The sequence below is a fragment of the Helicoverpa armigera genome, chromosome 4 (assembly GCF_030705265.1).
Source record: "Helicoverpa armigera isolate CAAS_96S chromosome 4, ASM3070526v1, whole genome shotgun sequence".
In the NCBI taxonomy this organism is placed as follows: Eukaryota; Metazoa; Arthropoda; class Insecta; order Lepidoptera; family Noctuidae; genus Helicoverpa; species Helicoverpa armigera.
Window position 1 is genome coordinate 7,301,975 of NC_087123.1, and position 25,641 is coordinate 7,327,615.

Here is a 25,641-nt window from a genome sequence, read left to right on the forward strand (position 1 = left end):
TATTGCTGATATTAACACAAAAATTAGCCACACATTCTAAAAGTTCAAAAGTACACAGCTAATTATTAATAATTTGCCTGTGATATTAGTTTGGATAAGGTATTGTTTGGTGTAGTTGACAACGAGACGCAGATTAATTGACTTAAGTTTGGAATGATTTATCGGATTTAGTTTTGGCTTAGATACTAGAGCGCCGCATCTATCGGACTTCTTTCGCGGCGCGCAGACTACAAATATTTTAGGAGGATTTTCAAGAATGAAGGCTGTTAAATCATCGTGTTAAATATAATCTGACAGTGACATTATTGACATTCGTGACACCTAACCTAACCTATATGAATTCAGAATCAGAACATTCGTATTGATTGAAAACATTAACATTTCCTAAAGAAGAAAAGTGTAAGTATTCTTTTTTGTGTAAATACAAAGAATTATGTTTATCAAATACTTTTTGAATACCACATATTCACTACTTATCCTTTGCAATTTCAGCGCAGAATGGTGTTCCTTACAGTTGCTAATTGGGTTCGTTCTCGTGGTCCCGATGAATTTTGGAGGAAGAGAAGGATTTTTAGATTAGCCGCACACTACATCGGTCGTCGGAGAAACTGTTATACTATTGCCGTACGCAATGTTCACAGAGCTCTAGTTTATGCAACTAAAGCTAGGAAATTGAAGAAACAAGATATGATAGATCTTTGGACCACAAGGATCGGTGCTGCTTGCGAACAACACAACATAACTCAATACACATTGAAAGAGGGCTTGGACAGAGCTAACATTATGCTAGATCGTAAATCTTTGTCTGATTTGGCATGCTGGGAACCACGGACATTTGAATGTTTGGCTGCTGTAGCCAAAGAGAAGCTAGAGCTTGATGGGGTTGTTGATGGTGCAGATAAAAAGTATCCTACAGGTGTTGACCTAAAACTTAAAGATGTAATGCTAGAGGCTTGGTTGAAAGAAAAAAAACAGTAACTTAGTAGTTCATTTAATTACCTATTATCTAGTTATTTTAGTTTCACATTAGCTCTGTAAATAATAAATATTGTCTTATCAGGACATTGTGTTTCATTGACTAGTTCCCTAATTCTTTCTTTAGTTTCTTAGTTAATTCATTTTGTTTTTCCAAAATATATAGGTTCTCTATTTTACGCCTTTGTTGCCGCTCAACATCCCTTATTACTCCTTCATGCATTTTTTCTCTGAAACAAGTTATTTATATTGTAGATTAGTATTTATTCCCTGTAGTTATGTGATATGAATGTAAGTATGGACAATCAAAAAGACACAAGCATTTTGCAATAGTCACATAGTCAAGTCATGAATTAGGTCACACCAGATGTTTCACTCGTTATGAGCTTTTCTTGAATTATAATAATATTCTTGGGCAATATGCTATCAAGTAAGTTTTCAAGTCAAGCCCACTTTGATAATTATAAGATAAAAAAATGATAAACACATTGTGACATTTTTTATACCCATTTGCATTAACTCTCGAGTCTTAACTCAGAGTAAACAACTTAAAGTCAGAGAAAATAACTTATTATTTTATCTTAATAGATTAAGTTATTTGTTATAACTGATGCTTACCTGTCTGATTGTTGCTTTATATGCACGTAGGCTACGATTCCGATCGTTACAGAACATGATAACGCTAGAGCGAACTTCGAAGTTTTTGAAGACATTTTACCTTATAATCTTAGCTGTACAGTTCCCTACGTACATAACTAATGGATAGCTATTTAATTAGCTATGTCAATAACTTAGGAAATATTATTTCCAAAACAAATCAGCTGGAGAAATCTGTTTTGGGAAATGTGAATGAAATTGAATCTGTCAATCAATGACAAGCTAATGTCACCTGTCTTTGAATTCAGTTTGACACTTGTTGAAAATGTTCATGCGTTTAGTAACATACGTTTCACCATTAATATTTTAAATTCCCTATTATCAAGATCTTAACTGTTAACTAAACATGCTTTCGTTTTATAAATAAACACAGAATTAGGATAATCCAAGTTTACACCTATGAAAATGCATGGTAATATTCCTTTATTCTTCTAGGCAACTTTAGGACATAGGCTGAATAATAAAGATTTCTCGAATAGATTCAAATCATTTTACTTGACTGTTTGCTACACTTATGTAGTCCAAAGTCCAAACCATTACGCACATGCTTCTCCATTGCTCATTGACAATCACATCCAAGAATTTCGGAGTGAGTATTTCACTAGATACTTTAGATCAAGTTTAATCTCTTGTTTGTTCCGATCTTCCGATAACTTTCCAAGACGAAGTACTAGTGAGGAGAACTGAGAAGCAGCACTGAAAAACAATTCTTTTAGGTACGGAGGGAAATCGTTATTTTAAGAAACCATAGATTATTCAACAGAATCTCAGTCTAGGTAGCTGTTATCTATCCCCGTTATAGTTGGTTGGCTATCTATCCGCGAGTCTAAAAATTACGAGACCCACGTGTCCTCGACTAAATCCCGGGCGTCCTCATTGTCCGAGCAATGGTGAAACTTTGGGAAAGGGGTATTGTAATAAAAAATTTAATAATATAATATTTTTATTTTAGGATTTGTGCATTTTTTTTTTATAAATATGATATTTAACAAACTTTTGAATTTATCGTATGAAATGAACCAGTACCTACATATAAACTCGAACCGGAAAATGTGACGCTTTGGTATTATCGATCACCAAAAGCGAGTTGGACTTAGGATGTTAGGAGATGATTAGATTTAATTAACGTACCTATTTATGACATAAATATTTAAATTCGGTCTTGGGGAACTGCAGGATCGTCATAGGTGTGTGAAATTAACGTTAAAATTAACTAACTAGTATCTTTAACCTTCATACAGCTCCTTTTCATATAGGTAGGTAAATTAATTACTAGAAGAACATTTGTACAGTTAGGTACTAAAAGTACCAAGTTAACAATCAATACGGAACCAATCTCATGAGACAAATTACCTGAGTACCTAGGTCAAACTTATTTATCGATGAATTTAATATTGTAGGTATATTTCTGTAGTATTTTTGAGTGTGAATAACAAAGTTGGGGTTTATTCTATTGCCTATTTTTGTCTATGCTTTAAAATAAATTGTACTTCTGTTATCCTTTAAAACTACATGTTTGATCGTTTTGTATAGGAAACCTAAATTTAAATGGTCCACGTAATGGAAATATGAATTAGATTGTCCGATGATCTTGGTTCCAAGTAATAAATATAAAGTTATCATAGGCATATCGATAACTACGACTAATTTACACAGGTTCGTTTATTCCCTAAAGATTCAAACTCAAACAGAAAAAGTAGTCTACCTGATGTAAATTATCCATATTTAAATTTTAGTATGTTTCTATTAAAATTAACAAAGGACAAAATCGCATAGCTCACAAAAAAGTTATTGAGCTGAAGCTATGTAGGCAGGAATGCAACGCCATTTTGTCAGTTGCTACCTCAATGATTTAGAACTAAAATCTTACAAAAATATAAATATAACTCTTAAATATTTACAAGTCTATATCAACTCATAATATCTACAAAAACTTTGAGTATTTCACTAGTCATAAGATTACAATAAGTACATATGTATACAAAAATAAATTCAGTCAATTAGTTACTGAGATTGTTGTAACAATATAACAAAATAAATGTCCAAAAATACACAGAACGCTTTATAACATCCACAATTCATAAAATAATATCTCGAAACACGACGTATAGGTAAACTTTTCTAAAATGCGTAGACTATTTACAATTTTGTTAATTGAGTATTTTATTTACAGTTAAACTGGTTTTCTTTTTAACCTAAACTCCGATAATGCTTGTGTAAAACCTCTAAATCTAATAAAAACACAAGTTCATAATTTAAATAAACGCAGCTAAATGTTCACCCTGTAACAAGTTCACGCATGAAAACTATCACTGCACTGATAATTTCACTTCGGCGAATGTGTCCATTTCGTTACTACGTCCACTTTTCATTTTAAAGCTTTTTCTCAGAGTCTATGTGAATAGACTGTAAAGTTTATAGTGGAAAGCCTACGTGTTATTTATGGCACAGCTACCTGCCGCAGTTGTCATAGAAACTGGCAGAGCCCCTGTTGGGGATTTCAGCAAATTCACGTTTCGGTGTGCACAACTTTGTGCTGAAGTCAACGTTTCGTTTCCTGAAAATAAAGACATGTTACTGTTAAGCTATAGAAAAACTTTGGGGGCTTTTTCCATCAAATTGGTTAGAACTCCTTTCGAAGTCGTATTTAGTAAAAAATCGTACCCTCTGCTTGGCAGTTCCATTTGGTCAACGAGAACAGACTTGACGTACAGGCGGTCATTACACCACAGTATGCATAGAGATCGCGGCTCTAGTACATTCATGTCGTACTCCCACGATAGTTCCACCTAAAAAACAAGAATAACGACGAGTAAATAAATAGTATGACGAATGAGTTTGGCATTACATCTACTGCCAATGGAAATAAAAGATCATCAAATTCATAAGACAAAGGTTACCTTTCTAACTTTTCCTCCCAAGTCCATAGGGTGTGTTACGACTATTGTGTATGTAGTGCCATGCTCTAATCTGTAAAATAACACAATTGTGGTGATCTAATAACAGTTTATTTGAAAAAGCAATTAGGTACAATAACATATGAAAGCATTTCTTACTTTACGTAGTTATTTGGGGTTAGGTCCATACCGCGAATGACACCTCTGTCGGACAACAAAGTTACCTTCAGGAAACCCTGTCAATGGAACATGTTCAGATATGAATAAATAATCATTTTATAAAATGATTTTATAATGACTTAAAACTATGGAAATTACCTGCACCCACGATTCTGCACCTTTGGGATTCGCCAGTTGAATAGCCACTCTGTAATGGCGTTCTGAAAAACGAAGTACCGTTGTAAAGTGACTTTAAAAATGGAAATTCTAAACCTGTTTTTTTCGGTTTTGTATACAGTTCTTCGGAACAAAAAGCATCATGAAACTGGTGCACCATGTAACTGTACCAGTTCTAGATACTTGAGAGATCTCTATGCAAATCTCAAATGACCAAACCGCATTCTAAATTGGCAAGTATTGTGTTGTAACATGAGGTTGAAAGCAATCAGCCACATGCTGTTATTAGGGAGAAAGGAACCACATTAGCTGGTCTATTAGGTACATATGTATGTTGAAATGAGGAGTTTTCTAAGGGGTCAACTTTACTCAGTTGTACTTAATACCCGTACTTAAATGTGTGTAACTTTTTGATTATACTTCACATACCTACGCTAGTTTTGTGTAGAATATATAATATATATGACCCAATGATTGAAATACTTACGACAATACGGTAGGTCTTTGCCTGTACTTAGGTAATACTTGGCGCCAATCGTATCATGCTCTTCAGACGGATAGACCTCATTCTCCGATTGATTGTTTTTATTTGTAATCAAACCAGGAGAGCTGTCTGCATGGAATCTACCAAATTAAATACATGTAGATAAAATAATAAGTTCGTACATTAAAAAATAAAACGTAGGTTTTTAGTTAACAAACATACCCCATTATTGCACAACCATGTCCGCAATGGAAACATTTTCCGGTCAGAAAATGTTGATATGACGGGCACTGGTGTCCTGAAAGTGTATCTTTATATAAACACAAATATTGCAGAAATTACTTTTAATATTACAATATTTTAATATGGAATTAGACATACCATTTAGAGCTTTATTTACGCTATAATTTCTTACCTATATAAGAACACTTCCCATTGATAGATTCTGTGAACAGTTTAATGGCTCTGACGTGGTTACACGCCACAAGAACCCGCGAAGCTTCTTCAAGTCCTTGTTTGACAAGAGTGAGCGGTACGAGTGGTCCTTCAGTTAGGTCACAACCTGGCTGCTCCTTCCCGTTGTTCGGATAGAAATCCAAATGCCCCACAGGTTGTGACATTCCATATCCTGCCATAAACACAAAATCTGTCGCACGCGTGAAATAAACCGTTGATTAATTAGTTACCATATAACGCGATAAATATATACTCAGATATACTATACAAATGAACAATGGAAATGAAAAGCAAATAAGCGTATGGTACATATTCACATAATAAATACATATATAAGGGTTAGTAAATGATTAGATGGTAAAGCGACAAAGCTTAATCATGTTAACAACAAACGTCATATTATTATTTCGTGTTGAACAAATGTACATGAAACACGATAGTGCGGTGTGGATTATAAGAAGCTTACGTGCAGTATCACGAATATACAAATACACAGTTACGTCCAATGCATTACCTAAAAGGAAAATGCTCTTTCCGTCGGTATGAATGACGTCGACGAGCTGAGCGTCGGTCGGGTCTAACCGCACATGCGTCGGCATTCCTTGGAAGTACGGTTCCGCCGGGTCCAGGCCTGTTATCCTTCCTAAGCCCTATGGAACGAGAGGCTAAATCAAAGAAAATATGAAAAGGAATATACGTAACATCGTGTAACGTACAACATTGCAAGTAACCTACAGAGGTGTGCACTTACCTGTATTCTTTCACCTGCATAACCTGCTGTGTGGGCACCTAAGGAGTGGCCTATAATGTGTACATCCAATGGATCCACACCATGTTCTTTCTGGAATATTACCCAGGATTAATATAGCTATATTTCTTTATCATCACAGAGTTTCATCGTAATGTTAACCCGTTGTATTAGGAATACCTGTAAAGTGTTGATGAAATGTGCTACTTCTAGTCCTACTAGCCTGGTGTTGGCTGTGGCTTGTGTGTACAATGGCAGACTGCCACCCGCCCAGTCTACTATAACTACATTGAAATCACCTGCTTTCACGAGCTCATCTTTCATTTCACTGACCTAAATGACAAAAACATTAGGGTTAATTTATTGCCTGTTTAACTTGCAAATATCATGTTAGACGGTAGGTATGTAATGTAGGTACCCAGTTGGAGAGCGGCGTATCGATGAAACCGTGAATGATCATCTTCGTAAGTCTCTTTGGGTTGAAATTGGACTTCACTATGGTTTTGTTAACATTCACGTTCAACAATTGTCCATCAGTCGGGTTCTTCTTTGTATACAAAATAAACCTGAAATTGAAATTTCACTGTTGCTATATTTCAATAGATATATTGATTGAAGTGAAATCTACCTCTATGTATTGTCGTGACAAACTTGCTACAAGTGGTCCCCGTTTCTATATTTTATTGACGACAGGCATTTAATATGTTTTACGATGATGACAGGTTATTAAGTCCGTATTGTTGTTAATGGGACATTATCCATTACCTGGTATTGATGACAACTCTCGGCAACGGGAAAACATTGAATGGTCTGTGGATGAGATGATACCAACTCCTTGTGATGTTCAAGCATCCTAGCTCATCATAGCATCTTGTTTCATTTTCAACTGAAATAAAAAAAAAACAATTGCATTAGAATTTGGACCTCAAAAAATGTAAACGTTCTTGGTTCTACTCTATTCAGATAAAGGTTGATGTATTGGTATACGACACCCACATGGTAACCATGGGATGTTGACCTCTATGCGATCTGAACGCGCCCAGTTGAAGGGGTCGAGGATGCCAGCGAAGGCTGGCTGCAAGCCGAGCAGAATGCACCACAGCATCACGCGAAGATGTCGATCTGTCAAGTGAAGCCGTCGCATGCTCTGTGGATCTGTGAACAAAGAATTAAAATAACTTTAAGAAAGGAATTAAGTACATATTGCAAAGATATTGATAAATACCTCATAAAACTTTAAACACTTAAGAATTTTCGATAACGTACGTACATAAACGTATAACGACTATTACATTAGTTTTCCAGCATAATAAATTTGCAAGGATTGATAATTATGCCATTATTATATATAGTTAGTGCCAACAATGGCAGGTGAACGTGATGATCCCACCGATGACTAATCTACACGATCACGGAAGTAATTTGATGTTAAATTATTCTAGTTCTCGGTATTTGCTTTAATACTAAATGCTGGCATCCAGATGAACATGAGCAACTACCAACTCGTTATAGCCAGTAGGTATCACGATCAAGTATAAATAAGTACGTATATAGGTAGGTACAATTCCGTTCTATTGCTAAGAACCAACATCGTGCGTATACCCCTTTGTGCAACGGAGATTACAAACAAATGGAAAGTATATTCAAAGTAGTTCGTGTCGTGATCCCTGCTGGTAATTTACAGTCATGTTCAGATCTCGGGTACTGATTGGCTTCCTTGGCTTCGGCTTACGGCTTGCTTCCTTGCTTCGGTCGGGCACGCGGAAGAAATCCCCCCTTTACTTCTTATGCAATGGGTAGGTGTATGAGCGTTGCTATTACGATGTTATGTGTTAATATACACGAAGGGTAGGATCTATGTATAAGTTTATTATTATGTCTTCTATAAAGAAGCAGAAGAAGAATGCATAAGCATTGAGCAATATCTGACCAGAACTGTGGAAATTCTTTAGCGAAAAGCTTTATTACCTACTTCTGGTTGTTTTAACACGATTATCGTCAGGGTAAAGGACTATGGGATCACATTATATTACATGAAATTGGATTTATTTTGCGGGTGTTGGTATGACAAACAGAGATAATATTCAATGAATTAGCATTTCGATCTCCAGGGCCTTGCACAAAGCAAGGGTATTCTCAAGAGGCAACTAAACTACTAAAGTAAATCAAGGTTGAAACCGCAGCAGTATTAAAGAGGGCGAAGAAGTTGCCTGTGAAATGTTCAGTCGATGATGGTCTAAAAATTTTACGCTGCAGGTGCAAGATAAATTATATCCATGAATTACTCGTACTTAGCAAAGTTTTTATGAATGCAACAGTTGCATTTTGAAGTTTTCCATATATATACCGTCCAAGGCGACATACGTTATTAATGTAAAGGTCTATTACGAAAGTATTAATATTTACGAATTCGCTACACGCGCCGCTGCCCGTAATCGTATCGCGTACATATGCGAGTGGGTATATCGGAGGGCCTAATGAGTGCCAATATCAATAATAAACAGGTATTGTTCAATTAGTTGCGGAGTTTATTTTGTAGACTATTATCATCTATACTTAGAGTAGACGTACACACCCAATACGGAGATACTATACAACTCGGATTAATACGTAGTATTTACAGTCATTTGCTAGAGTTGTAAAAAACTAAATTGCTCAGAGACTATACTTTGCGAGTCGATTCTTTCGGTTTTTTGTTATTTACCTACTAACTGCAAATTAAAATAGTCAACTTAAAATGTCAATGGCTATTAGGGGGTTTTCATGGGTTGTATATTTATTACCAAAATCTCAAGTATGTCTCACTAAGAACGCCACCGGTCCCAGACATAATAGAAAAACCATTGTTTGTATCTAACGAAAATTGGCATTCAACGTCTTAAAATTTAGTATTTTACTGCGTCAGTCCAGAAAAGAAAACTGTCCCACGACTGCTTGATATGCTCCCATCATGGATTACGGATCATCATCATCGTCAGCCTATAGCAGTCCACTGCTGGACATAGTGCACGCCACTGAGATCGATTTTCGGCTTCTCGCATCCAGCTCCTGCCAGCCGTCTTGCGCAAGTCATCACTCCACCGTGCCTGAGGACGTCCTACACTACGTTTTGTACGATTACGGATATAAGTCATTGTTTGCTTGAACATTTTCAACAAGAATACTCCAATATGCAGTAGTTCTATGTTACTCAGCAAACGTCAAATTAAGATATACGAACACATGGTGTTTATACGTCCAGAGCTACTGCTATCTCATCATATCATCATATCAACTACCAACTGTTATCCACTGTTCACTAATGCACTCATCGTAAGTTCATAGATCACCGCGAATGCCATGTTTCTTAATGTTGAATAAATTAATAAGAATGTGAACATAATTCCTACTGAACGTTAATCTATGATAATTTTTCACTTGCTAGAACATTCCGAAGATTACTTCATGTAGGTATGTAGGTAATGTAAGTGACGCTCTATTATTTGAATAAATTACGTCATTGTGAAGGTAACGTGTTATTTGATAAGTTCCAAAGAAACCGATATTAAACAACTATCACAGGTGCTTAGAACCAGATAACTGCAATGTTATTGTATAATCCAAATAAATTTTTGATATAATTAGATGGGACATTTACTTTCACTCATCATTAGAACAAGATTCGGTGCTGATTGCCTTTTTAGATAAACAAAACCGGAAGACTACAAGCAACTCATCAAATGATTCGATGAAAAAACCGAACCGCCATCGAGTTACAAATAAAATAAGGCACTTCCCGAGCGGCGCGGGCGCCGGCCAGCGCGGAAGTACCGCCGCCGGTGATGCAATGCAGCGCGAACGCATTGTACCTTAACCTGCTAACTCTGATATAACTGTTAATGTCAGTGTGCTCGACTTATGCCCACTTTATGTAAGCTGATGGGACCATGGAACGCCTCCGCGGAACACATGACAACTATGATTTACTGCCGTACTCCACAATCATGTTTGTCGCAATCAAGCATGAGCTCGTAACCTAAAGATGTTCAACACGAAGAAAATAAATAGCCGTGCACTACCTAGCTTCAATAACGAATCACATGTTCACGTCATGTAATGTTTTGATTGTATAATATTTTTGCAATTGTCAATGCTGTATTACATGGTTCACAAATATCGGACGGTGACCTTCTTCTGCAGGCGGTATCTTGTTGACCTACATTAAGTTTTGTTGTGGTCAATGTGAATTTACCAAAGCGAATGCAACATCCATAACCGCCAGTTTAAAATTTTAACATTATGACATTTATTACTTTTTCGGTGATAAACGTTCATATTTTGTGAGAAAATAGGAACTCGTGCGTGAAACTTGCGTTGACTTACGCACTTAATGTTTTTTTGTAATTAAGAAGAAAAATGTTGTTATTTAACATGTTGTTAACTGCTGTAACTATTACCTAAGACAAGTATATTTATTTGTGTTGCGAAGATAATCTTTGTATACAAACATGGCATAATCTAGGAAACGCGTGCCTGCGTAACATTTGATCGATTTAAAATCTTTTGATTAGACGCTTGCAACAGAAGTTATTCTGTTTGTAAGACGCTCTTGCAATTTGTTCGTCTCATCGCGAATTGCGTTTTCGAGAAGACTATTTATTGGTACATTATTGGTACAGAATGTGAGACGTGACCGCACTCACTATCGACTCGTATCGTTTACTTATGTTACGCCTGTGGCTGATTATTTGGGCCACGAAATAGAGGTGCATACAACGTTCGGTTTGCATATCGCATTCCTCGTTACATTGTAAACTACAATGTAACTGAATACTATGAAACGATAGACTTGTACTGTCGTATTTTAAGTTATGTACAAAAATCGTGTATGTACAATTGTACATACAAGAAGTAATTTTAAATGGAAGTTTTCCAGTGATGGGAACGTTTAATAATGAGGTTGTACCATGATTAGCACATCCAGAGGAAATGAATGATTATGTCGCCGTAATGGGTGGTCGCATCAGTCATGATTAGTGTTTATTCGCTTTAGCAATCGTTCAAGTTAACAAGAAATTACTTTGCGTACGCGATTTAAAATTACACATGGAACACTGCACTGGCAATCGCAAGTCGGCACACCTAAGTTTAAAGGTGTAGATACACACCCCAGTAATGAGTAACTTAAGTAGTACACGCTTAGCTTACATTTGGTTTTAGTTGTATTTCATCACTTTACGGCAAAGTTAAACAATGCCCTAAAATGGAAAACCGAAGTGCTTAACCGCAGCACTTTAAATAGCCCTTTAACGAGTGTTTTTCTATTGCAATCGACTTGAGAAATACTTATGTTGAACAAAGTAAACATAACCTTGACATAAGGCTGTTTCAATAGTTACGTAAAAGTTCGGAATGGAAACTGGAATCTGTCAATAGTTACTCATCATGAATTAGTAGATTGACGCAACTTATTCGCACGTCTCTATATGCGTATATTCGATTATCTGTGAAGGAAAAAGATTTAATTTGCCATAGATCTGAGGTCAAACTTGATATTAACATATTCAAATTTAATATTTATAGATTCGACTCTTCATCCATTCTCTTCAGGCATTCATAAAGTAGGTATCTAGCTCACAATATGAACACAGAAGCCACAAATAAACGAGTAGATACTTATACTAAAACTTTCGTGTAATAAAAACTGTACAAATATCCATTAAAATTATATCTCGGAATCTTCTACAATATGAGTTAGCAAACACTTAATGCTCAGCCATCGGCTTGAGCAAACAGTCTTAAGCAATGCCGTGCCAAAAAAACAAGAATTCTATTTTTAATACTTACTTAAATTTTGTTCACATATATGAGAACTTTACATTGAATGAGGACGTCTGCATTGAAAAACCTTTAACCAATAATATCTTACTTATTAAATTACACATTACTTATGCCATAGGTCCCTAAGTTTATTATATTCGTGTAACATTCCGCGATTCGTCCATGTTCTTGATAAGACGATGAGGTTCAATTTCTAAGCCTACTACCCTACTTACCCTAAACTCTACTAACTCTTTTTTTCACTACGGTCTAGACGTTGGTTTGAAGCAATTATTTTTGGCGACAGTCCAGTGCAGCGTATAGACACCTCTAGTATTTCAATTACTTACGTGCTAATGCTGCAATAATGCATTCGATATATCGTATACATTCATAGTAATGTGTAATTGCTCATAGATTGGTAATGTCTCGCGTACAATTGCCGCAATGACCCAATTCCCTCAATAGCTCACGGGTTTATAATAATCTTATTACAAATCGCTTTTGTCTCTTTATAGTGCAGTCATTGAAGCGAAAAATACGGTCTAACCTCCGAATTTTTTTACTGTGGACCGATGTGCATGAAATTTTGGAATTAGGTTCATCTTACCCTTAACTTCAAAAGTGAATATGATTTGAACTCCGCCACCCCCCCTGGGGGTGGTTGCCACCCCTTCTTTGGGGTGAATATTTTTTTTGCAAAATAACCTCGGATATCGATAGAAGACCTAATTTTAAGCAAAAGTTGTCTTTAAAGTTTTTTTAAAAATCCAATACTTTTCAAGTTATTGGCAATTGAAAATTCGCAATTTTTTCACGTTTTTCATCGGTTTTTTGCAAATATCTCCAAAAATATACGTTTTATCAAAAATTTATAAAGAACAAAATTGTAGCAGGTAAAACAACGAACAATTTGTTTTTTTATAAAGTGGTCTAAGTGCAATATTAAGCTAGATATTAAAGATCAAAGCCGTTTTTTATTTTGTCTGAAATTTAATCGACGTAGTTTATGCCATCTATTATTTTAGTAAGTTGATCAATTTACGAGTTTTATTATTTTCCGTTGACATATATACACATTACAATAGTTGTGACTCTTTATTATACTGCCTACTTTCACATTGCTCCAAATATTGACACTCGGAAGTTTTCAGTTACTAAGTAGAAAAAAATATGTCAAGTTTTTGGACCGTAACTTCTTCAATTTTCATGCTATCACAATTTATAAAAAACCACTGTAAAAGTAATTAAGAGAGCTACAACATCCATCTTTGCAATATATTGTAAAGAACTTTTTTCTAAAACGGTGAAGGGTTAAAGGGCTTAAGAGAGGCTGTGATTGCGCTGCCACGCGCTCTTTAAACAATCATATCTCCGTAAATTTTTGTTCGACAGAAAAAACAAATAAACCAAATTGTTTGTCAGAAAAATACCTAATTTTTTTATCAGTACACTTTTATACGTATCTATCGTAATTTTTGAGATATTATGAAAAACAAGTGGGTTTTTCTTTAATTTGAAATTTTGTTACTTTCGTTAATCGTGATTTTTTTGAAAAATATCTGTCCTGAAGCAGTCAAACTGATACTATCTATCAAACTCTTCATAATAAAGTTAATCCTAGGCGGAATACGATTAATTTTAATTTTAGTGGAAATGGCACTTATGAAACCCATTGATTTTAAAGAAAAAATATAAGATGCTCCCCTTATTTGCAATACAGCTCACTTATTTTACGTGCAAACGACTTTTAATAGTGCTCATCTTAAAGCTTATTTCAAGCACTACAAAATCCATTTGTCTTAGAATGTATAAAATGCATCTACTCGCCGCTACATGGCATTGACCACACCGATTAAATTTCAGACAAAATAAAAAACGGCTTTGATCTTTAATATCTAGCTTAATATTGCACTTAGGACATTTTATAAAAAAAAACAAATTGTTCGTTGTTTTACCTGCTACAATTTTGTTCTGTATAAATTTTCGATAAAACGTATATTTTTGGAGATATTCGCAAAAAACCGATGAAAAACATGAAAAAGTTGCAAATTTTCAATTGCCAATAACTTGAAAAGTATTGGATTTTTTAAAAAACTTTAAAGACATCTTTTGCTTAAAATTAGGTCTTCTATCGATATCCGAGGTTATTTTGCAAAAAAAATATTCACCCCAAAGAAGGGGTGGCAACCACCCCCAGGGGGGGTGGCGGAGTTCAAATCATATTCACTTTTAAAGTTAAGGGTAAGATGAACCTAATTCCAAAATTTCATGCAAATCGGTTCACAGTAAAAAAAATCGTAGCAATAATGCTTCAATGACTGCACTATTAAGCTTACGTTCACACTGCAGACGAAACGGTCGGGCGACTTTTGGCCAGGAGGTTGGAGTTTTTTTTTTAGAAAACGCGAATTCAATCGAAGTGTTTAGTTTTTCTATACCTGATACATACAAAGTGTGCCGTACCTAATTATATTAAATCCTATCACATGAACTTTATGATATTCTATGGTGAATTGTGAAAAAAATTACCTAATCCACCCTGACCGTTGTTATGTAGAAGTCGATTTATCTTTATACTGATTTATAAGTCCAAACCAACTGTCGGCAGACTGAAAGTTTTTAGTGTGTGCATATTCTTAGTCGACCATGTACGAATGTTTTTAAATTGGGAATTGTGTAATTGTAAGGCTTGACCGTCGTGACCGTTTTGGGTATGTTTCTGCCAATGCTCGTCTTAATCACAGGCCTTCAATTAACCTTTTCAATTTTATCGGGGCCTTATGGCGCGTGCTTGTTCAAGAGCCTAAATAAATTAATAAGATTTGAATAAACATTCCTTCACAAATTACATACTTATCATTGATGATGACTTTTTTTTATTATTGATTGCTTCTCATTACTTGTTATCAATATGGAAATATAAAGTACTTCAGGCACTTTGCTTAACTTAATAGTACAACTTGCTCGAGTTATTAATGGTGATATTTTCTCGTATCTTCACGCAGAGATACGAGAAAGCAAATTGTTACTATAATTATGCACTGGCATGATACATTTATCAAGTAGAAAATGCAGGTGCATTTTATCCTTAATGACGTTTAAACTGGTTATATGGTCTCCAGCGTTTTTTTTTTAATTTTGCTGTAATTTATACAGCATCCTTTGGCGAGTATCGATTAGACATTCTACGAATAAGAACATGCTCGATACATACGCAGAGACGAGTCGTTGACATCACACGCTTTGTTTACACGCATTGAGGAAACGCCGTGCATTGAATTGTAAATGTATCGATTTAAATATCACTTTTCTCTAGAATCGATAATGTGTTTTATCTTGATAAAAGCACACGTTTTTGCCAAGGAGTTCTTACACTACTTTAAAAATATAAATTTCGGATTATTTTACGGATATTTACTTACAAAAATAGAATGTATTGACCATGTTCACTTAAAATGTTAATATTCTGAACACTTCGAACAACCTCCATTTGCAATTTACAAACGATCACATTCTCTTGATTTCACAATTATCTCTGTAACAGTAACGAAAGAGAAATGACCGGCCTTGCCCTGTAAAAAACATATCATGTTTTTTATCAGATAGCTGGTACAAAAAATATTATTTTTATTTTATTTTTAAGTATTTCGGTGTTCGTAGCGCTACGGTTGCGCGTGCGTATAGAAGACATCAACGCACGCTGAAATCGTTCGCCGTAACAAGTTTACGTGCAACTCGATAAGTCTATGTAACCGCTAATATTCTAGAGAATTCTTTATGAAAGTATATTGTACTTTCATTACCCTAGTTAAAAGAGTAGTTAGTAACCATTAAAGAACAGAAATAAAAATAACACTGGAATGTTCAGCAGAAAAGAAAAATAAAATCTATGTTGTGCTGAAGAAGTTATGTTTAAACTTGTCATTACTATATATTTGCATAACAACATATTTAAATTAGTTACACACATAAAACAAAATCATAATGTTTACCAACCATATCGCATAACGTAAACAACCTACATACTTGAATCAACTTCAAAGAGATTGATGTTGGCAACAATATTTATTGCTTGGTATGCCGACATAACATTATAACAAATAGGTGCGTTGCATTGACATATCGGTGGCTTGCCAACACTAGATGGCTGGTACAGCCAGCATCAAAAGAAGCTGGACAAATGAAAATCAAAAGTGTCTAACATCTTAAAGGGTCATCATTTTTTGACAATACATACGTCACAATTACTTATCATCTTAAACTTCAAAAAAGTCGATGAGTAATCTGGTATAATCATCGGCAGGGATATTGAGCCCTGACCTTCACCTGCGCAGAAGCGATTTATTGGTTTATTGCCTTATGTGTACAGTGCGCAAAGCGATCCCCACTCTTCCGCCGAGAGCTCAATATCGGTGCCGATAACTATATTTATGTTATCGACGCTTAGTTTCTAAATTAAGATTTGTTCAGCTATTTTTGTGTTGACAGTACAAGTGTGCACACTAGTGAGTGTGAGGGAGATGGTGCAACGCTGTGCAAGAGAGTGCAACGATACTTTCTCTTGCACTTGTCAATGCGGTCACTGTCACTTTTGTATATTTTATATACATATATAGCACGAATCTCATATTATTTCGTTAATGCTCATTCGTGCTCTGTTCGCTCTAATTGCTCCTTTCATTTAAAGAAATAATCGAGTTTTTTATGTTCGTTATCGTGTTTATTGCATTCCAGTTATTTTTATTGGAAGATATTAAATATAAATTGTGTCCAAATAGGTTATTAATAGAATGAAGAAAACACGCTACGTATATTATATTTTACGATGAAAATTCTAAAATAATAAGCAAATAAAAATGGAAAAATGGCAAATACAATTTTATGTTACAGTATTTAGTCGACGTCCTGAAAAGGAAAGCCTTGAGCTGTCAAATAGTGTCTTTGTTCAGTAATGTTCCCAGTGAACTACATATGACCAGCGCAGACGCAACTGAAATAGTAAATGTACTGCATACATGCTTCGAATGATAACTAAGAGGAAAACTTGTAGACACATCAATCTTTAAACAGTATTCTTCAAGTCTCTTGTAATATTTTGTAATAGGCTTAATTGACGTATCGGTCTTAAGTTAACTTTGTGACACGACATAATTTATTACATGATTAAGTTTCATATTATAAGAGAGCATTGTGAATTGGTATCAAATAAAATTGCAAATCACTATGACTATGACGACACCACTTACTTGGGACTAGCTCTGCCCCTCTTTTCAATGCGCTCTAATTTGTGCAATGCAAGAATATGTGCAATGTATAGTAATAGTGACGGGACGATACCGTGAAGGTTCAAACAAACAGGTCGGTTACTTACGTTCGAATTAGACGATGTGGAGCAACGGTCAAAGTCACGCAAAACATTATGTAATGAATTTTGATGAAGAATTAACTCAAAATAGCAACCTTTTTTGTAATATAATTTATAATATTCTTCAGTAACTAAACTCTTACATACAAATTACATGTATTACTGGCTGAATATTATGTCATAACAATTTTAACCTTATTCGTAATGTTAGTTTGCAACTTTTTAGACATACTGTAGTGTAGTCTGTGTTTACTTTTTTATGTTAAATACTTGTTTCATTTATGTAAGATATAATTGAAGTGAACAAAAAGAGCTATTAGATGCATTGTTTGAATACATTATTTTACTAGCAAGTATAGTTGTATGTAGTTTCGTGCTATAGATGTATTTTTTCTTTGGATCGTTTGGAAAATGTTTGTATTTTTTTCTCAAGACAGTTCTCACGCTGCATTTTGATGTGCTAATTACCCGCGAATTATTAATTGAGGATACTGAATGTACATTAGCTTCGAATTGTTTCGCAACACTACATAAACATGCGGGTGTGACGTCACTATAACACTTGATAAAGGAAATAAGCTGTATTTCATCACGATAGCGCAGTTTGTGCGAGAAAATTGCAAAATTGTTTACAAGTTGAAGACGACTTTCGAAAAGGTCGTAGGACGTTCGGTTCATTCTAATTAATTGTGATATCATAACTTATATAAGGCTGGGTGTTAATTATTTGTGTTGTGATCTACTTTTGTATAATAAATAAAATTAAAGGTATAATAGATTAGGTACAGCGCAGTGGTAATGTCAGACCACATACTTTCTCTGCACGATTCGCTAATTTTAGTCTTTTTTTATCTCGTTGGGTTATATTGGTATGCAAGTATAAATTAATTAGTAAAACTTACAAATAATGCCACTAAAACCACCTATCTTAATACACGAAGAGTCATTTAAAACTCATACTTAACAGTAGTTCAGATAACGATTAACAGTTTCTTCGTAAAAAGTTACCTCATACTTTACTGATAACATATTTTTTTTTGCACAGTTTTAGGTATGTGAAATAAAAGAATCATTCATAGTATTTTACAAGTGACTCCTTGGGCTCCTTGTTAATTTAATGTGCATATTTATTCACAATTAGTTGGCACAGGTTCGCCTTCAAATGCCTCTGTGCTGTGGATAAACAGAACACCTGTTAGCCACTCTAAATTAACACCGCACTTGCTTAGAAAATGTAAAAAGCTATGACAAACAAAACAAAGGCTTTATTGGCCGATTGACTTAAGTGCCTTTAAATAAGAAACATCATACACAATAGAGAAATGAAGTAAAATTCTTAAGTAGACACGACGACTTACATATAACCTTAAGATCGGAATGACTTCTGGTGACGTAATACAATACAATAACTAGATAAATTGTTTTCTTGTACGGCAATATAGGTTATAAACCCCAATTACCTGTGATAATTTGCGAGTATTTTGGTCATCAATTGCCTGAGTAAAACTGAAGGAAAACTTCTCCGAGAAACTTGGACTTAAATCTCAAATCGCCAACCCGCACTGAGCAAGCATGGCGAAGATGACTGTGCCCTTTTGGTCAACGCCATTACAAGTAAATTCAATAAATAAATTCACATTATTTACACCTCTCAAGTCGATTCGGTCAACGGAAATTCTACGTACTTACACATAGCAGAGAGGTTGCTCAACCCATAAAGGATAAAAAATCTTATAATTAGTGTAGAATGCAGCCATGGAAGCTTTCTCTGCACCTGTGACCCCATTAGTTAGTACGTCGGCTTAACGAGAGCGACGGATCACGTCCCGATTAAATCTTGTGACCCCAATTCTCACGCCTGTCGACAACTGATTGATATCAGGGTATACACGATTTCCCCCCTTGTGAAATGATAACCATCTGAGGGATAGGTATTACCTTCATCATTTTATTGTACCGCTAGTAATAAAAGTACGTAGAATTTCATTAGACCGAATTAACTTGAGAGGTGTAAATACTATATATTTATCGAATTTATGTATTTGCAATGGCAATGATCATAATGACCGCTGATTCGATGAAGGTCCTTACCACTGAAGATGGATGCTGTATATAAGTGTAAAATGCATACAATGCGCAACTCATTGACTTATCACATCTTTTGTGTCATCAATTCATTGAGTATGTAGTCAACGCCTAAAATGATTTAAAAGCAAGTTAACATAAATATTTTGAATTCTCAGAACACACTAATAAACCTGTAAGTTTACCTGATAATGTCGTCATTGTTTGAATATAAGCATTGTACATAAGTCAAATAACATGAACGGAATAAAAATATTCATGCCTGCTTCTAACTCCAGTCGCCGTGAGGAGATCACACTTGGCTCATCATCGTCCGAGCCTTTTTCCCAACTATGTTGGGGTCGGCTTCCAGTCCAACCGGATTCAGCTGAGTACCAGTGCTTTACAAGAAGCGACTGCCTACCTGATCACACTTGGCTATTTCTTATTATAAATTATCGTTGAATCTGACTAAGGTAAATGAGGTTTTATCGTAGATTTATTATTAGATTGTATCCCTTGCCGCGTTACGTAGTCTATGTTTTACCTACTTTCCAAACACGTAACAGTTTATTGGACTTTTGTGTATTGAAATAAATAATTTTAATTTAAACATATTAATAGATTATAAGGTTAATTATTTTAAATTTTTTGGAATGGACCCATCGTTTACGTTAGTCCTTGGTAGTACGCGAAATATTATTTTTAATCAATGGATTTTAGGAAAAAAATGCAAATCTGTTTAGTAACTAAGCAAACCGTTTAACATATAATATATTTCAAGCTACAATAAATTATGTTGATATGATAGTGTGTGCGATGCAAAATAAAATAAATCATAATAATAGAAACCATTGTTTACAATGCCAACTGCACACTTATCTGCAGACTAGAAACTTCAACGAGTAGATGTCATTAATCACATTTCTTACTGATAGGAGTAAGCTAATGCCATTAAAAACCTGCTCCACTATATATTGAATAGAGAAAGTATGAGATTGTTCTCACCGTGCCTACTTCATTGCTTCTTATTTATTACATAAACCATACCCGAGCTTGTTATACCTGAGAATATAATTTACACTACTAGAAAATATTACACGTAATAATTATCACATAGACAAAAGAATGACGACTTTAAAGTCTAAGATAAGTAGATAAGCTAATCGTTTATTCACAACAAAACACAATGTTTGATCACAGTTTCTAAAAATGCTTTGTTATAAATTAGTTACATGTTTAAATTATACATAGTTCATGTGTGAATATTTTTCACAGTGATGAGATGACAAAAGATAGAAATTACTAAGTATAACAATGCAGAGTAATTTTATGCTATACTACATATCTACAATTTTTAAGTCAAATGTTACAAAACTTGTCAATTTGTTCAAAACTATGGGACTGATCCGGGGGCAAAATATACAAAGTTAGCTGTTTTGAATTGCCTAACCCAGTGTAAAATCTAAGCTATAACTTAAAGCTATGCTTAAAGTTTTCAAAAACAAAAAGTGAAGATTATATTGAGATAATATAATGCGTGCATTATATTATTGTTATCTTAAATTTTTCACATTCGCACATACATCAACACTAATGGCAGAAATATGACTTAGTACACAAAAACTTGTACTTTTCTACGCATGTCATTGCACAATGATATTGTTCATACTTCCCACTGCTGCTATTATGGTACTTACATAAATATTACTGGGATTTGTTAAAGTTCGCTATGTTTTCGAGTCACGTTGTTATGTAACTGGCGACATATTATATGGGTACCTATCACCATTGGACAAAGTTTTTTTTCTTCATAGGCTGATTGAATTTCGTTCAAAATAAAAAGACATAGGAAGTGCGTCGGTAGGCTCTATTACTTCCTCTTCGTGGGTGGCGCGAGATACTGTCCATTGTTGATTTCTATAAAAGCAATCTCAAGTGCAATCACTGATAGAAGCGTCCGACGACAAGCTGCGTATCCGACTATCCGTACAATTCGAGCAATAACAAAAAATAATTATTATTGGTAGGCTTGACGGTTCCGCGTGCTTCCTGTGAAAGTTGGCTCACGAGATAATAATTAATATGAAAGCCTATAAAACTCGTGTATTAGCTCCTAAAATAAATAGTTAAAGCTTAAATGCTAGCGATAGTGGCCAAGCATAACGTAATAGTTGGTTGAACAGAAAAAGCTCCGGTTAGGCGAGTCTTAATTTCTAGTTTTGCTTGTTCACCTAGATCGGTATTAGTTTTTTAATTAAAGAATTTAGAACGATTTAATAGGTGGATAGTGATTGATTGATCTTCGCGGCGCCATTGTGATGAATTGATTGTACTTTTTCATTGTTCGAGCAACGTATGCCATGTACAGAACCATCAAATGATGTATCATGTTTACTTATGAAGTAATAAAACTTTAATTGCATGGATTAAATTATTTCGCATGTGTGATTGCAGATCGCTAACTTAAATAATTGGCAATAAATCTGCAATAAAATAACTAATATCAAACTACACAACATAATATGCAGTAATCAAAATATTAATTAATAACTACGTAATTAAAAATTTAAACACGTTCCTAAAGACGACGAACTATTTAACTTGTCACATATCTCTAGTGTTTCCATAAATTCCTACGCTCGGCTAGGTACTAGTATATTAATTTATACGTCATTATGCGGTGTATTTGCATTGACAACGGGATATCCTGATGATGGTAGCTGAACTACCGCATTTAAATGAAAGTGCACAGTCCGGAAGATATCATTAAATAAATTATTACTAATGTATGCAAATCAAAGAAATTATTTTATTTACGTTTCGCAGTTAACTGGTCTCTGGCAATTCTATTTGCCTGAGGCTTTTCATTACATACAGTTTATTAGATATAAACAAACAATTTTAATAAGGGAAACTGCACGCACTAGTGGCGCGTATATTTATTACAGTTGCTTGTAAAGTTGCAGATCTCCTTTTAAACTTGTTTACCTCAAAAGGGCATTTTGCCGGCTATCTGATCGCTCGAAGTTGCGAGAGTTGAAGAGCTGCAATGGAAACTCCGAACAGGGTGCAACGGCCTCGGGCGGCCGTGCATCTGTCACTAGGATAGTAAGCCACCAGGTCACACGTACCGAACTTTATGGAAAAGAGGTAAACAAACAAGATAAAAGGTGTAGCTTGCTTTCTATAATCACGTCCAGCTAACGGCCGGCACTAACGGAATTAATGAAAACGTTCCATGGAATTGGTTCAATGGGATTTCTATGCATAAAGTTAATAGTGGAGAAATAAACTTTTTTGAAAAATAACTACTGTGTTTAAAGTTAATTGAATTCTTACCTTTTATATTCAAAGATAATTATCTTTAAATATTATAATATTTAACAGATATTCGAATAAGATAGAGATATTATTCAAAATATATATTTGCTGAAATGTTGCCCCTAAGTTGCATTAAAGATTTGCATTGAACATTTATAATTAAGCCGTCGGCAGTCATCATCAAACAATACAGCTTTATATACCTCCAAGTTTGATTAATTGCTATGCTCTTGTTAGCCTGGAGTTATGGAGCGTATAATTAGAAACAAACAAAGGAAGTTAGATAACCTATTCTACAGACTTCGATAGCATGTTATTAAATCGTATAAAAAATAAAACTAACAAGTGAAATGCATAAAATAGTGTGAAACATTTTGATTTATTTACGAGCAATCATTAGACATTTGAGGATGTACAAAACCTTTGAAGTAATAGGTAATAATAATATCTTTACGAACTTACAAAGGCTCGGCTTTTCAGTTCTAAGAACATTTGTTAAAACACGCACGTGCATTCACGTCAATACTCACTATTTGCATGTTTACGCCACTCTGGGAAATTTCTTTTTCTAGATGTTTTATTTAACAGAATGTTCCATGGAAAGAAATGAGTCGTGTTGAAAGGAACGTTGTCAGGAGTACTCAAGTGTTACGTAAAAGAGTAATGACAAAGAATGTTGTAAGGTTGTCAGTTAAAAGTTTGAAATACAAATAGTAAATCGCGTTATAGGTAATGAATGCAGTTCAGATGCTGTTGTACAGGACTGGGTCAGCTGGCAGTCAGCGAAAGTATTTGTTTTCTCTTGAGAGTCGGTCTGGTTTAGCTTCTCCAGCGGCGACCGTATAGAATTTCTTTTACCACTAGCTCGATGAAAGTTATTAGAAAATTGATTACCTATAGCTTTCAGGTTGGAGGTGAAGATTTGTTACATGGCGAGAAATTGTATCTGCTATTTAAAACACAAGGAAAAAGCAATTGATTATACGAATTACCGGAATGCAATGGAATTTACAACAACAATAATAAATGTTGAGCACGAAGCCTTTGGATAGACGTGATATGAACACGATAAGTGTCGGCTGATTATGTCATGGAGTTCAGAAAAATGCATTTTTATTCCGCAAGGAAATACACAAATGCTTTTAGTTATTCATGCAGTGGATTTATTGTTGGTGGATTAACTGTTGTTCAACTTTCATAACGGTTTATTTGCATTTGAAAGGAAAATGTTATCTTATCAGTGCATGGCAAATCTGTGCTTATGTTAAGGCAGTTTGTATTGTATCCGCCGCAGTGACGCATAGGTACCTACGCAAATATTTTACAGATAATAAGTAAGATAGTTCAAAAGAAAAGCACCATAAAACAAGAAACGATGATGATTGTGTAAACATCAGTGCGCTAGTATGAAACGATTAGCATGCAATAGGCGTTCGAGCTGAAACTTTACCAAATAATTTATCAACGCATCTAGAAAAGTCCTGTGTTTAGACATTGTCAAGTTATATGAGAATTTGATTTATTATGATGTTTTAAAATGTTTACCTCTGCACGGGCGGTTGACCAAGATTTCGCGCGCATAACCTGTTGCACTACTATAAATCGCCATACATATTTACATCTAGTATACCAGCTTTTGCTTGGTGGGGTAAACAAGAACATCAACAGTGAACGAACCACCACTGTTCTATGATTTCAAATTTAGATTACGTGGTTTATTTATCAACAAAAACTTTATTTGTTTAGGAAGGAACTGCAAAGGAGGTTTGCTTGTCGGCCTTCGTTAAGATAGGATTTAAGATAGAATTTTAAAATAAATAGAGTTATAAAACAAGGCTGAGAAGAATTAATTAATTATGCCATAATTAGATAAAATATGACTTTAAATAAGTAACTAAGCTGACAGGTTCACTAACTGCCATACTTCTTAAAATATCTTCAGAGCCTAAAACCTTATTTGGCAATGTGAACAAAAGCCGATTGAGATGCCTTTTGTTTTGTTCCTTTTTCTTTCCTAACAGACGACTAACCTACTTACTATTGTGTCTTCATACTCAGAAAGTCTTGCAATTTTTAACATATTTATGTCACAGAAAATATATATTACGTGGGAACGAATATGCAATTCTGTAATCATTACATATGTGTTAGCATCATAGAATGCACACTGTTTGTTTTTAAAATCAATTTCATACTTAGTATTACAAACAAAGTTTGCTGCTTGAAAAAATGTCAAATGTCAAGTTAAAAACATTGAAGATGCTTTGCAGGACTTTACATAAGAATAACAAAAATAAACAATGAGTAGTTCAAGGTGACATTTTGAGTTTCTTCGGACTTGCAGCTACAGCCTGTCGCATACAATGTAAGTCAGAAATAATCGCTACGAGCGGACATACCAAATTAGCTGAAGTACGTAATTTGTGATTAGAAAATGTTATTTTGATGCAACAACTAGGAAACAGAGGTTGCAATACGTTACTGTATAGGGTATTATGAGACACAATAGTTTGGGAGCATCGGACTAGAACTC

At 34.7% G+C, this 25,641-nt stretch overlaps 2 protein-coding genes and 1 long non-coding RNA gene across 4 annotated transcripts in view; 1 reads left to right on the forward strand and 2 right to left on the reverse strand.

Annotated features, from left to right (window-relative positions):
* The first annotated feature begins 240 nt into the window (after nucleotides 1–240).
* On the forward strand, nucleotides 241–1,062 carry LOC110379004 (large ribosomal subunit protein bL20m). The gene is made up of 2 exons (XM_021338488.3): nucleotides 241–399; nucleotides 493–1,062. The coding sequence occupies exon 2, from the start codon at nucleotides 499–501 to the stop codon at nucleotides 976–978; it is 480 nt and encodes a 159-aa protein (XP_021194163.2). The 5' UTR covers nucleotides 241–399; nucleotides 493–498; the 3' UTR covers nucleotides 979–1,062.
* LOC135116707 (uncharacterized) lies at nucleotides 976–1,874 on the reverse strand. Its single transcript, XR_010276391.1, has 2 exons — nucleotides 1,594–1,874; nucleotides 976–1,205 (listed from the first exon to the last, which is right to left on the reverse strand). It is a non-coding gene; the product is annotated as an uncharacterized LOC135116707 (long non-coding RNA).
* Nucleotides 1,875–2,590: 716 nt separating this feature from the next.
* Nucleotides 2,591–25,641, reverse strand: part of LOC110379003 (pancreatic triacylglycerol lipase) — a 30,441-nt gene continuing 7,390 nt past the window's right edge. The window contains exons 2-15 of one of the 2 annotated variants that reach the window (XM_021338487.3): nucleotides 7,550–7,708; nucleotides 7,319–7,439; nucleotides 6,972–7,119; nucleotides 6,734–6,886; nucleotides 6,557–6,646; nucleotides 6,320–6,455; nucleotides 5,765–5,977; nucleotides 5,572–5,647; nucleotides 5,353–5,489; nucleotides 4,848–4,909; nucleotides 4,689–4,765; nucleotides 4,533–4,602; nucleotides 4,297–4,421; nucleotides 2,591–4,189 (exon numbers count right to left, since the gene is read on the reverse strand). In XM_021338487.3, the coding sequence (XP_021194162.1) occupies nucleotides 4,084–4,189; nucleotides 4,297–4,421; nucleotides 4,533–4,602; nucleotides 4,689–4,765; nucleotides 4,848–4,909; nucleotides 5,353–5,489; nucleotides 5,572–5,647; nucleotides 5,765–5,977; nucleotides 6,320–6,455; nucleotides 6,557–6,646; nucleotides 6,734–6,886; nucleotides 6,972–7,119; nucleotides 7,319–7,439; nucleotides 7,550–7,697 (1,662 nt within the window). In that variant the 5' untranslated portion in view covers nucleotides 7,698–7,708 and the 3' untranslated portion in view covers nucleotides 2,591–4,083. Of the gene's footprint in view, nucleotides 4,190–4,296; nucleotides 4,422–4,532; nucleotides 4,603–4,688; nucleotides 4,766–4,847; nucleotides 4,910–5,352; nucleotides 5,490–5,571; nucleotides 5,648–5,764; nucleotides 5,996–6,319; nucleotides 6,456–6,556; nucleotides 6,647–6,733; nucleotides 6,887–6,971; nucleotides 7,120–7,318; nucleotides 7,440–7,549; nucleotides 7,709–25,641 lie in introns of both variants that reach the window. The other variant, XM_021338486.3, reaches the window with a different exon arrangement.